We start from the raw sequence: 12,802 nt of genomic DNA, 5'->3' as shown, positions 1-12,802 counted from the left end.
TTCCGCCATTGCGGTCTATGGCAGCCCATAGAACCGTACGTAGGAAAGTTATGAAATTTGGCACACTGATAGAGGACAGTCCAATGTGTCCCCACAGCAAATTTGGAATCTCTATCTCTAACCTGCTAGCGCCACCAACAGTCCAAAGTTGCACTTATGTTTTTGCTTATAACTTCTGATCCGTAATCCCTAGAAACAAAATTCTTGCTTCCTATAATTCCTTGGCTCAGGACGATTCGATCGGACCCTATGACGTCATTTTCCGTCATGAAAATTTTTCCGCCATTTTGAATTATTCGTAAAACCTACTTTTTCGAACTCGTCCTAGAGCTTTTGTCCGATTGCCACGAAAATTGGTATGTATCATCTAGAGACACTCAGGGCAAAAAGTTATCAAAAGAATTTCGATACAGCAATCCGTTGTCGTATACCGCCTTAACGAATTTTATGTATAGCGCATAAAAACTGATTTTAGGCTGTATCTTTGTCAAATTTAGGCCTATTGACACGACACTTGGTACTTGAGATGCCAGTCAGGAATTGAGGGTGCATGCACAGTTTCGTTGCAGCGCCACCTAGTGGCCAGACGAATGTTCTATACGCCTATAACTTTGACTGCGATAAAAGTATTTTCACGGGACTTGATTCTTTGGAGTCCTGAGTAGTCGCCGAGTCCAGCGATACCAAACATGCTAGGATTCGTCATACGGTTAACCCTGCGCAGCAAAATAGCACTTAAAAAACACGCGCAAATATCTCGGCGAGCGTTATTCCGATCGACTCGAAAACACCATAGGAAGAACATTGCGTTACCTTCTGAACAAAAAGTTCTATTGGCGTTATATTAAAATTTTTATCAGAAATGGCCGAAAAATGCAAAAAAACAAAAGTTACCTTTAAATTTTGCTTTTTTTACACATAAATGGTTATAACTTCGCAACGAAAAGAGATTTTTTCACCAGATTTGATACGCTGATGTACGACCACAGTCTGAGGCTACACAAAAAAAAATGTATGCTTGCACCACTAGTTGGCCTTATAATTGAAAAAAACCTTTGAAATCAAGCCACCCTATGGTCATACAACTGTTTCTTCACTAAACTGAAGTGTATAGTCATAAAACTAGCTAGATGTAACACAGTTATGACCTGAGGTTGCATGCACAATTTTGTCATTGCGCCACCTACTGGTTTTGAGATAGAAATATGGCATTTTTTGCCTAAATCTACTGCAACAACACATCTAAAACCATGAGTCATCATGGATTATTCCTTTCATGGCTTTGACTATAATCACTGGTGGTTGCCAATTCACTCCCTAGCAACCAATGAGAATACCTTATCAACCGTTTTTGCAAGAGCTATATCTCTGCGTCAGAAAATCGTAGAGACACGGGGGTGGGCTCTTTTGACTCATTAACACCACTGTAACATTTTGTGAGCTGAGTATTGCCACTGCAAGCACCACTCATTTTTACGTCAGTGTTCTAGTTATCAATGCTCGTCGAAAGAGAGGTAGAGATTTCACTAAATGAGAACAGCTTTTTTGCTGATAACTGTTATATTGTTTTGTCTGAAATCAAGAGATTTTCCTAGGTACTTTAAACTGCTCATCCGAAGTCAACTTTACTTTCTGCTGTGCCCTTTTTGGCTTGACCCCGGTGATTGCTGCTTGCAGCTATATTCTTTTTCTTTTTCTTCCGCCATTGCGTCTATGGCAGCCCATAGCAGCTTACATAGGAAAGTTATGAAATTTTGCACACTGATAGAGGACTGTCCAAAAAGTCTCCACAACAAATTTGGAGTCTTAATCTCTAACCCGCTAGCGCCACCAACAGTCCAAAGTTGCACTTATATTTTTGCTTATAACTTCTGATCCATAAGTCCTATAAACAAAATTCTTGCTTCCTCTAATTCCTTGGCTCAAGACGATTCGATTGGACCATATGACGTCATTTTCCGTCATGAAAAATTTCCCGCCATTTTGATTTATTCATAAAACCTACTTTTGCGAACTTGTCCTAGAGCTTTTGCCCAATTTCCACGAAAAACGGTATGTAGCATCTGGAGACACTCAGGGCAAAAAGTTATTAAAAGAATTTTGATAAACCATCCCGTTTTCGTATAGCGCGTCAACAAATTTTACGTAGAGAGCAAAAAAACAGGTTTTAGTGTGTATCTTCGCCAATCTTATGTCTATTGATGCCACACTTGGTAATTGTGATGCCAGTGAGGATCTGAGGGTGCATGCAGTTTCGTCGCAGCGCCACCTAGTGGCCAGACAAATGATTATACAGCTATAACTTTGGCTACGATCAACGTATTTTGATGGGACTTGATTTTTAGGAGTCCTGAGTAGTTGCCGAGTCCAACTATTCCAAATATGCCAGATTTCGCCTTACGGTTAGCCCTGTGCATCAAAATAGCGCTTTAAAAAGACGCCCGAATATCTCCGCGGGGGTTATTCGGATCGACTCGAAAACACCATAGGAAGAACATTGCATTATCTTCTGAACAAAAAGTTCTACTGGCGTTATATTAAAATTTTCATCAGAAATGGCCTAAATTTGCAAAAAACGAAAAATTACCTTTACATTTTGTGTTTTTTACACATAATGGTTATAACTTCACAACGAAAAGAGATTTTTTCACCAGATTTGATACGCTGATGTATGAGCAGAGTCTGAGGCCACACAAAAAAATTGGTATGCCTGAACCACTAGGTGGCCCTATAATTGAACAAAATCTTTCCTATCAAGCAAGCCCTATAGTCATACAACTATTTCTTTGCTGAACTAAACTGTATAGTCATGAAACTAGCTAGATGTAACGCAGTCATGACCTGAGGTTGCATGCACGACTCTGTCATAGCGCCACCTAGTGGTTGGAGATAGAAAATAGCTATATTTGCCTAAAACTACTGCAACAACACATCTAAAACCATGAGTCATCATGGATTCTTCATTTCATGGCTTGGACTATAATCACTGGTGGATGTGAATTTACTCTCTAGCAACCAATGAGAATACCTTATCAACCGTTTTTGAAAGAGCTTTTTCTCTGCATCAGAACATCGTAGAGACATGGGCATGGTCTCTTTTGACTGATTTAACTCGTTGTAACATGTTGTGACCCATGTTATGCCAATGCAAACATCACTCACATGTCCTTCTGTGCTCTAATGTTCCATGATTGTCAATAGCATAGATATTTTTGCTGATTACTTTTGCGGTTTTTTCATCTGAAATCATGAGGTTTATCTAGTTTCTTTAGTATTCTTATCCAAACTCAACTTTACACCCTTCTATGCCCTTTTCGGCTTGACCCCGCTATTGCTGCTTGCAGCTATATTTTACATAGTTTCTGTTCTGCTGTCTATAAAATAGTGACTAAACAGGACCCAGTAAGGACCCACGACCCAGTAACTCTTTGTTTAATCCAATCAGCTCTTTCTTTAACTGCTGCTTAAAACGCGACATCGTCTGAAAAAAATCATCATACATTTACATTGAGGCTGTACTGATGTTGCTCTTCTCATCAGTGTTGTTGTGTTATGAGCGCTTTATTTAAATACGAGTGGTAGTTTTATTGTATATCGCGTATAGCGCAGACAATTTGTTGCAAATTCATAAATATGATAGAATACACGGTTGCTGTTACTACAGAACACGTGGACGCATGCCGCATCATAGGTAGGGAGAGAGCTCGGACACAGACTCACATCAGAAAGGGTATGTGTGGGAAACACTACTGCTAAAGTTTTGTAAAGTTACTCATGATGAACTTGATCAGCTGTCAGTAACATCCGTGACTGTTGATGTTTACGCGAAAAAGAAAAAAGTACACGGAGGAACACGTTAAAATACCTTTCACTGTTATGTGAGAGAGGCACGCTGCAAAGAGAGGGGAGGGGGCTGGGGGCGCGCGCTGTTGAGGCGCTGCACACAACGAGAGAGGGAGGATGGAGGCGCGCTGAGCGCTCGCTGCAATGAATTAAGCCGTTTTAAATAGTAAAATTAAAATGTAAATGGGAATCATGAAAAATCTATTTGTGGCGGCCAGTGTTGATTCTGTGGCGGCCCGCCACAGATAAATCAACATATGGGAGTGAATGCAGTTTAAAAATGCGACCTCCAAAGGATGCAGTCTTTTATTTGAGAAACAGCCAGCATTTCACCTCCACAAGAAATCTCGCGAGACACATGTAATCTCGCGAAACAAACTTAATCTCGCGAGATCTCGTCGCACCCCTAATATCTATGCATTTAAACATCGTAGAGACATGGGGGTTGGGTCTGTTAATCATGCTAGCTTCATGTTAACGTAATGTTAAATCATGCTAAATTCATGCAAAATCTTGCTAACTTCATGCTAAATCATGTTAGCATCATGCTAGCTTAATGCTAACTTCATACTAAATCATGTTAACATCATGTTAACTTTATGTTAAATCATGTTAGCATCATGGTAGCTTCGTGCTAATGCATTTTAGCATCATGCTAGCTTCATGCTTATTCGTGTTAGTATCATGCTAGCTTCGTGCTAATTTATGTTAGCATCATGCTAGCTTCATGCTAAATCATGTTAACATCATGCTAGCTTCATGCTAAATCATGTTAACATCATGTTAAACATGTAATATAAGGTGACCAGATATTTTAAATGAAAACCGGGGACATTTCCTAGTTAAATGTTCAAAATATCATTAAAATATCATTCGTTATCTATGAATTAAAAAAATGGGACTACCCGTTTTTTGAAAGATTTCTTCTTTTTAATGTTGTGGGTTCACGGCAAAAAATGACTGACTGACTTACTTCTTAATAGTATTTTTGTCTTGTTTTAGTACAAATATCTAAAAATTATTAAATCAAGAAGCATTTTCTTGACAAGCAAAATCCCCTAACAAAAAATCTAGCTTTAAAACAAAAAATAATAAATTGAAGTGAATTTGTGCTTCTGCCAATGGTAATACATTTTTTCTTGAATTAAGTGTTAGCAGATTTTTTTGCTTGTTTTAAGCACAAATTTGAAATTTTGGTCTAAAAACTAGACTTATTTTCTTAGGTCATTTTGCTCAATAAGAAAATGCATTCTGATTTATGAATTTTTTAATATTTGTACGAAAAACAAGAGAAACAAACTAATAACAAAGTCGTTTTTTACAGTGTTTCTAATTCAATTAATTGATCAATTTCTGAAGCTGAAATCTAATTTTTTCCCTTTTTTATCCAATGCATAGAGACATACTTCATCAAACATTACACTACTTCAGCTGATTTCATAGCATTGTAAATGTGAAGAACAGAAGGAATCATGCAAAATGTAAAATATTTAACGTTAGCCTACACAAAACAAATGCTCAGTACCATACTGTGTTCAGTTCACTTCGGTTTATTACTTTAATTTAACATGAGTAGTTAGTACCTTAACCCCCGATAACTTTGACTGTTTTCATATCTTATGATAACTTGACTGATGATAACTTGATGGCGCTATCTCATGTGTCTCGCTAGTAAATTCTTCTTCGCTAAAGCAGTGACGCGCAACCAAGTAATCAGTATCTCGTGGCCCCCTCTGCTGGTGAAAATAATCATTACATATTTGCTGCGGTCTGGAACTACAAACGTTAAATGCTGATCGGGGTTTTCAGTGTATTTGCTGGTTGTTTTGGACGTTCTGTAAAACGGGGACATTTCTGGGGACAGCTCCAGTCGGGGACAGAACACCAAAAAACGGGACTGTCCCCGGAAAACGGAGATGTCTGGTCACCTTATGTTAATATCATGCTAGGTTCATGCAACATTATGTTAACTTCATGCTAACTTCATGCTAAATCATGTTAACATCATGCTAGCTTCATGTTAAATCATGCTAACGTCATGCTAATTTCTTTTTTTAAATCATGTTAACATCATGTTAGCTTTATGTTAAATCATGTTAGCATCATGCTAGCTTCATGCTAAATCATGTTAACATCATGCTAGATTCATGTTAAATCATGCTAGCTTCATGCTAATTTCATACTAAATCATGCTAACATCATGTTAGCTTTATGTTAAATCATGTTAGCATCATGTTAGCCTCATGTTATATCATGTAAGCATCATGCTAACCTCATGTTATATCATGTTAACATCATGCTAGCTTCATGCTAATTCAAGTTAACATCATGCTAGCTTCATGCAAATTTCATACTAAATCATGTTAGCATCATGCTAGCCTCATGTTAAATCATGTTAGCATCATGCTAGCTTCGTGCTAATTCATATTAACATCATGTTAGCTTTCTGCAAATTCATGTTATCATCATGCTAGCCTCATGTTAATTCATGTTAGCATCATGCTAGCTTTGTGCAAATTCATGTTAGCATCATGCTAGCTTTGTGCTAAATCCTGTTAGCATCATGCTAGCCTCGTGCTAAATCCTGTTAGCATCATGCTAGCCTCATGTTAATTCATGTTAGCATCATGCTAGCTTCGTGCTAATTCCTATTAGCATCATGCTAGCTTTGTGCAAATTCATGTTAGCATCATGCTAGCTTTGTGCAAATTCATGTTAGCATCATACTAGCTTTGTGCTAATTCATGTTAGCATCATACTAGCTTTGTGCTAATTCATGTTAGCATCATGTTAACATCGTGTTAAATCCTGTTAACATCGTGTTAAATCATGTTAACACCGTGTTAAATCATGTTAACATCGTGTTAAATCATGTTAACATCGTGTTAAATCATGTTAGCTTTGTGTTAAATCATGTTAGCTTTGTGTTAAATCATGTTAGCTTTGTGTTAAATCATGTTAGCTTTGTGTTAAATCATGTTAGCATCATGCTAGCTTCGTGCTAAATCCTGTAAGCATCATGCTAGCCTCGTGCTAAATCCTGTTAGCATCATGCTAGCCTCATGTTAATTCATGTTAGCATCATGCTAGCTTCGTGCTAATTCATATTAGCATCATGCTAGCTTTGTGCAAATTCGTGTTAGCATCATGCTAGCTTTGTGCAAATTCATGTTAACATATTTTTCTCTTTAATAAAGGCAGGAATGTGTGTGTGTGTGTGTGTGTGTGTGTCTGTCTGTCTGTCTGTCTACGGTTGTATTATGTGGCGGATGTGTTGCTGCGGACCCAAGGGAGTGTAGTGCCTTTTTTTCGTGCAATATGGACATGTGACATGTTTAGAGTTAATAAACTTTAAAAATACTACAGAACAGCGCAAGCCGGAAGCGGCGTGCCTGTCACACGTTCTGCGAGAACAGCATTAGTGAAACAAAACACAAGAGCCATACTTTTAATAAGGTAGCCTAACATTTTTCTAACAAACATTCCCGTATCAGAAATTAGCAGCACAATAATTACTGACAACGTAAAGGGTAGGCCATTTAAATAAAACAACGAAAATAAATTAACGAAGTTCAATAAACTGTAATAAAACTGTAGCATACTTTCAAAATCAAGTTTATTTATAACACTTCCAATATGTTTTTTTCATCAGTAGAACAATAAAGAAGATATTTTGCAAAAACCCCAGTGCTCCGTCATGTAAGTCAACCGATCCGCAAACTTTAAGAGCTAAAGCATATATATCCAATACAAAAGTAATCCCCCATAACTCTGTGTGACCACATGACATCTTGTGAAGCAATTTAATCAGTTTTTCAAGAAACTGAACTTTATTTACACACTATTAGCGTGAATGCCAAAGCAGGAAGCACGTTTTACGTTTGAGGCGATCTTCTACTGGTGGCGTTTTGTGGCTTATGGCTATTCGTGTTAACATCATGCTAGCTTCATGCTAAATCATGCTAGCTTCATGCTAAATCATGCTAGCATCATGCTAAATCATGCTAACATCCTCTTAGCTTCATGCTAAATCATGTTTGCATCATGTTAACTTCATGCTAAATCATGTTACCATCATCTTAGCTTCATACTAAATCATGCTAGCTTCATGCTAAATTATGTTAACATCATCTTAGCTTCATGCTAAATCATGTAAGCATCATGTTAACTTCATGTTAAATCATGTTAGCATCATGTTAGCTTCATGTTAGCGTCATGCTAACTTCATACTAAATCATGTTAGCATCATGTTACCTTCATGCTAAATCTTGTAAGATTCATGTTAAATCATGTTAACTTCATGCTTAATCATGTTAGCATTATGCTAGCTTTATGCTAAATCATGTTAAAGGAATAGTTTAATGTGGCAAAAGAGTAGACTATGTTATTACCTCAACCTAGACAAATTAATACTATCTTTTTTCAATGCGTGCACTGTACAACGCGTTATGAATGTGTTAGCATTTAGCCTAGCCCCATTCATTCCTATGGTACCAAAATTTTGTGGCACCAAACTTACTAGTATAACTCCTCATGTAACAGTCTTTAAATAGGGAAAACACGGAAATGTTTGGTGGCTTCCCTGTTTGGTACCATAGGAATGAATGGGTCTAGGCTAAATGCTAACAAATTCACGACGCGCTGTACAGTGCACGCATTGAAAAAAGATAGATATGTATTAATTTGTCTAAGTTGAGGTAATAACATAGTTTAATATGGCAAAAGGGTAGACTATTCCTTTAACTTCATGTTAAATCATGTTAGCTTCGAGGCTAAATCATGTTTATGGCAAGGCAGACTACTAAACTAAACGTATTTTTAGTTTCTGTCAATCTGTTTTAAATTTTCAGGCCAGGCTTTGTCAAGCCAACATAGAGTTTTTCTACAAACTTGTCTGTCTAGTTTTCCACATCCCATACATTTTTGTAGCTCCAGATTTCACCCTCTTCCTGAAACGCATTAATTTGAAAAGTGTCCCTGATTGGCCAGCTAATCTGTACATTGTCATTCTCCTGAAAACCTCTGAGGTCAGTTGGAAATGTGACGCTCCTTACAATGTTTAAAAAGATTCTGTCACAATGCAATACTAACGAGTTAACTAACAGGCTAGGGGTGGGTGGAATGACCAAAAATCTATTCCACGGAATGAGTCATTTTATTTCACGGAACGGAATATTTCACGGTATACATGTTTTTCAGTTTATATTGTTTTTTGATGATAAAAATGTACATAAATACACCACTCACTATAGCTTTTAACTAAATGCTCACCACAGTTTTAAAATATGAGCATTGAATCTTGTTTTTAATTGAGTAATTAACTTTATAGACTATTGAAGCTATAGTATGGCTTCATTGTATTTTGTATTTATGCATACATTACATTAAACATATGCAATATGTAAAATGAACTGGTAGAAGTGTATGCAAAAACCTACAGACAGGATAAATACCTGTATATGAGAGAAGAAGCTCTAGATATTATAAATGTGACAGGTGCTATGATGTGATGATCATAAAGTTTGTTTTAAGGTCTTGACGCCCTTTCCTTTCTATTAGACCTCAACACTTGCATCTCTTTCTCGTCTTTCCGATCAAATATGTTTGTACAAGGAAATGGCGCATCAAACTACATCGCTCCATCATCGCACGTGTCACTGATATAAACGCGAGTTTTGTCTTAGCTTGCTTAAAGTTCAGAAAACTTTACAACTATTAGCATTATTAGCATTATGTGCGAGAAGAACTCTTTATTTGGCGTCGCAGCTCCTTGCGCTTGCCTAGAGAGTCCTCTGCACGCAAGAGACCGGCCGGCTGCTGCATGAGGAGAGAGAGAGCGCGAGAGCGAGCAAGCAAGAGTCTCGCTGCGTGACCCGCGGTGGATTCACTGGCAAGCGGCTGCCTGTCCCTATCTGTTTTAAAGATCGCTCTGAATGGGATCTCTATGAAAAGTCCGTCACAAAAATGGAATTATCTCTGCTTTTTGCTCAAAATGTGGTGTTTTTGCAGAAACCTACCCATATTCAAAAGCTGATTGCAAAAGAACCACTGAAGGTAGGATGAAACTTTTTTTGTTTTGTTTGAAAGCAGAGGGTCTGTTCTTTCATTTGGTATATTGTATGTTTATATATTTAAAGTAGAACATTTTCTGGAAGGCATTAAACTTTGGTGAAAATCATGCAAAACGCTGGCGCTGGCCGGCAACTTTTTTTTAAAAACGCTGGCGGTGAAAGAGTTAAACATAAGCCTACATCAGTATGTTGTCAGTAAAGCATTGTCGCTTAACGGTAAGTTGCTTATTAATTTGTTAAGTAGATAACTTACTATAAAGTTAAAAAACAATGACTTTATAAGTTTCCATTTTCAAAATAAGCCCAATATAACGTTATTCTCGTCAAAACTGACAATGATTTAAATTATATATATTTTGTTCTGTTTGTGTTTTAAAGTTATTTATAATAAGTCAAGTTTAACGTTTTGGGCACTTATATCAGAATCATTTTTAATAATAAAGTTTTTGTAATTGTTAACTTGTTTAACACACCTGCCTATATAACATATCTTTGTCAAGTCATTTTAAGTGTTTGAGCAACACATTTGTGAGTGATCACTGCAAAAAAGTATTTATATATAGTATATTTTGTTAATGTATATAGTGTATTATATATACAGTAGCCTACTGTAGTAAAATATACTGTAGTGTATGTGTACTGTACTATAATATACACAAAGAATATCGCCCAATATATCGTTATCAGCCTTTTTTTACTCCCTAATATCTGTATCGGCATAGCCCCCCCCAAAAAAAATTTTTATCGGTCGGGCTCTATTGTTAAAATACCAAAACACACACACCAAAGGAAATGTAAAAATGTGGATCGGACATCCACAGACAAAGAAAATCGTAAGTTCATTGTCCTGAATAACTTTTGTTACTTTAATAAGGATTAATCCAGTTTACACTGTAAAGACTAGGCAGTATTATCTGTATTACTTTATTTTGTTTCTGTTCTCTACCTGAAAACTACAGACCAACATAAAAACATGAACAGCATGGTTTATTTAATTTGTATGTTTGTTCTATTGTATTTATTTGTGCTTTTGCTCATAATTTGATTCTTTTTATTACTGACCATTTACTTGTCTTTAACAATGTTAACAAAAGCCTTTAAAACAATATCCAGGCCTTTTTTATTTTATGTACATCATCGCCTACCATGTTTAAACCAAAGAAATATGTCGAAGAGAATAGTCAGGGGATAAGTGATGATGACAGCATGTAGGATGTCTGTGCCATGATAGTGTGAGTACCAAGCAACATCTCCAGGTGCTCCTTTGAGAACCAGGACAAAAAAGTTATGTGCACCCCGAACATAGTGTATAGATTAAGTGCACAGTGTATGTCATTTGGGACACAGCTTATCCATAATTATATCCAACAACTTATGTCACCTATGGTCAGTCAAAGCCATTTAATGATGTTCGCATTGCCATTCAAGCTAACAGGTCTACCGATCAGCAAATCCCCATTATATGGATTGTGTCCAGACTTAATAATTAATTGGATCTGCCTAGTATTCTGTATATGTGATATGGTTGATCGAAATAAAATACATGAAAAAACCATACCAAACCCTTACCTGTCCCCTAATAAACACTACGCCCCACACAAGCCAGCACACAAGGTGACGAGTTAGCATCGATGGCTAAAATAGCTTTACAGATCTGTCCAATGGCTACAAGTTAACTTTACAGGTCCGTCCAGCGTTTGAATTCCGTGTAATGATAAAGCAAAAAAAAAATTTCACTTACATCATCGCCTTCTTTCCAGTTCATTTTCTTCAACGCAAGCTCAAGCATAAATGATCATGCAAATCATTTACAGTGAGCTATACGAACCCGGATGTGAGTTCAGCGTATTTTTAGGCATTTTACTTCACGCGGCGCTGCGCAAGCCGATCAGAATATGACATCAAAGTTCCGCGAGAGCAATTCTAGAGCTGACAGCTAAGTATGTCCTCGCGGTAGTTTAATGTCATAAGTTAATCGATCTGCGCAGTCAATAACATATCTTGGGAACGAGTGACGAATTAAGCGCTCTGATTGGTCGGTTTGTTTCGATGACGTAGCTCTAGCTAACCTTATCATCTGTCATGCAATTGCGCGTTCACGTTAAAGTATTTGAGAAATGTGTTATCTTAGCATCGTTGTATCTCAAGCACTGTGTTCCACGTAGCAGTTAAACATGATGGTCCAGTTAAGTCTGTAAAAGCTTGTGAATAAGATTTCTGTCAAAAGTTTGAGTTACTTGAGTTACTTAAGTTTTTGCTGAACTTAAAAATAGTTATCTGAAAGGAAAGGGTTGCCTATCTCAGGGTAGGTTCATATAAAAAAAATTGTTCTAATCTTATTAAATAATTTTTTTTTAAATGTCTGCGTTAAATTGCTATGATATTATTGTAACTGTTATAGTATAATGAAACAGAAGAGCCAAAAATAGTAAGGGACTAATTCAATACTACTATTTCAATAGGCATATTGTTTAAAACATACCAGAATAAGAGCACAAGCTGCTGATAAAATGCCAGGAAAATATTTCTACAAATTCTAGGCAAAGGGTGACGACATTGAATATGATAAAATATAACAACTTTTAATATATTTGTAATTTTTGTCACAGCATAGCTTGTATTACAGCATTACTCGTATTATACACAATATTCCTTTCTTGGTAGAGTTAGCACTAGCTTGTTGAATTTGGTTTATTGACGGCCAAAATGTTTTTTAACGCCACATGTCACACTCTTATTGTGCCTGCAGTCTACCTGTCACATCCCATGCCCCAGTAAGTCTACTCATCACACTCTTAGGGTGGGTTTCCCCAACAAGGACTAAAATAAGCAGAGTTTAGAGCTAATCTAGAGTTTGTTGACCTCAGTTTAATTTTAATTTGAGTTGT

At 36.8% G+C, this 12,802-nt stretch overlaps 1 protein-coding gene across 2 annotated transcripts in view; it reads right to left on the bottom strand.

The window, feature by feature from the left end:
• The window catches only part of LOC135764855 (putative palmitoyltransferase ZDHHC13), a 316,314-nt gene extending 304,528 nt beyond the window's left edge, over positions 1–11,786 (bottom strand). Inside the window, exon 1 of one of the 2 annotated variants that reach the window (XM_073811960.1) lies at positions 11,656–11,786. In XM_073811960.1, the coding sequence (XP_073668061.1) occupies positions 11,656–11,703 (48 nt within the window). In that variant the 5' untranslated portion in view covers positions 11,704–11,786. The remainder of the gene's footprint in view (positions 1–11,655) is intronic. The other variant, XM_065275546.1, reaches the window with a different exon arrangement.
• Positions 11,787–12,802: the final 1,016 nt, after the last annotated feature.

This window comes from Paramisgurnus dabryanus, chromosome 2, assembly GCF_030506205.2.
Source record: "Paramisgurnus dabryanus chromosome 2, PD_genome_1.1, whole genome shotgun sequence".
Classification (NCBI taxonomy): domain Eukaryota; kingdom Metazoa; phylum Chordata; class Actinopteri; order Cypriniformes; family Cobitidae; genus Paramisgurnus; species Paramisgurnus dabryanus.
This window is presented reverse-complemented; position numbering and strand designations above follow the sequence as displayed.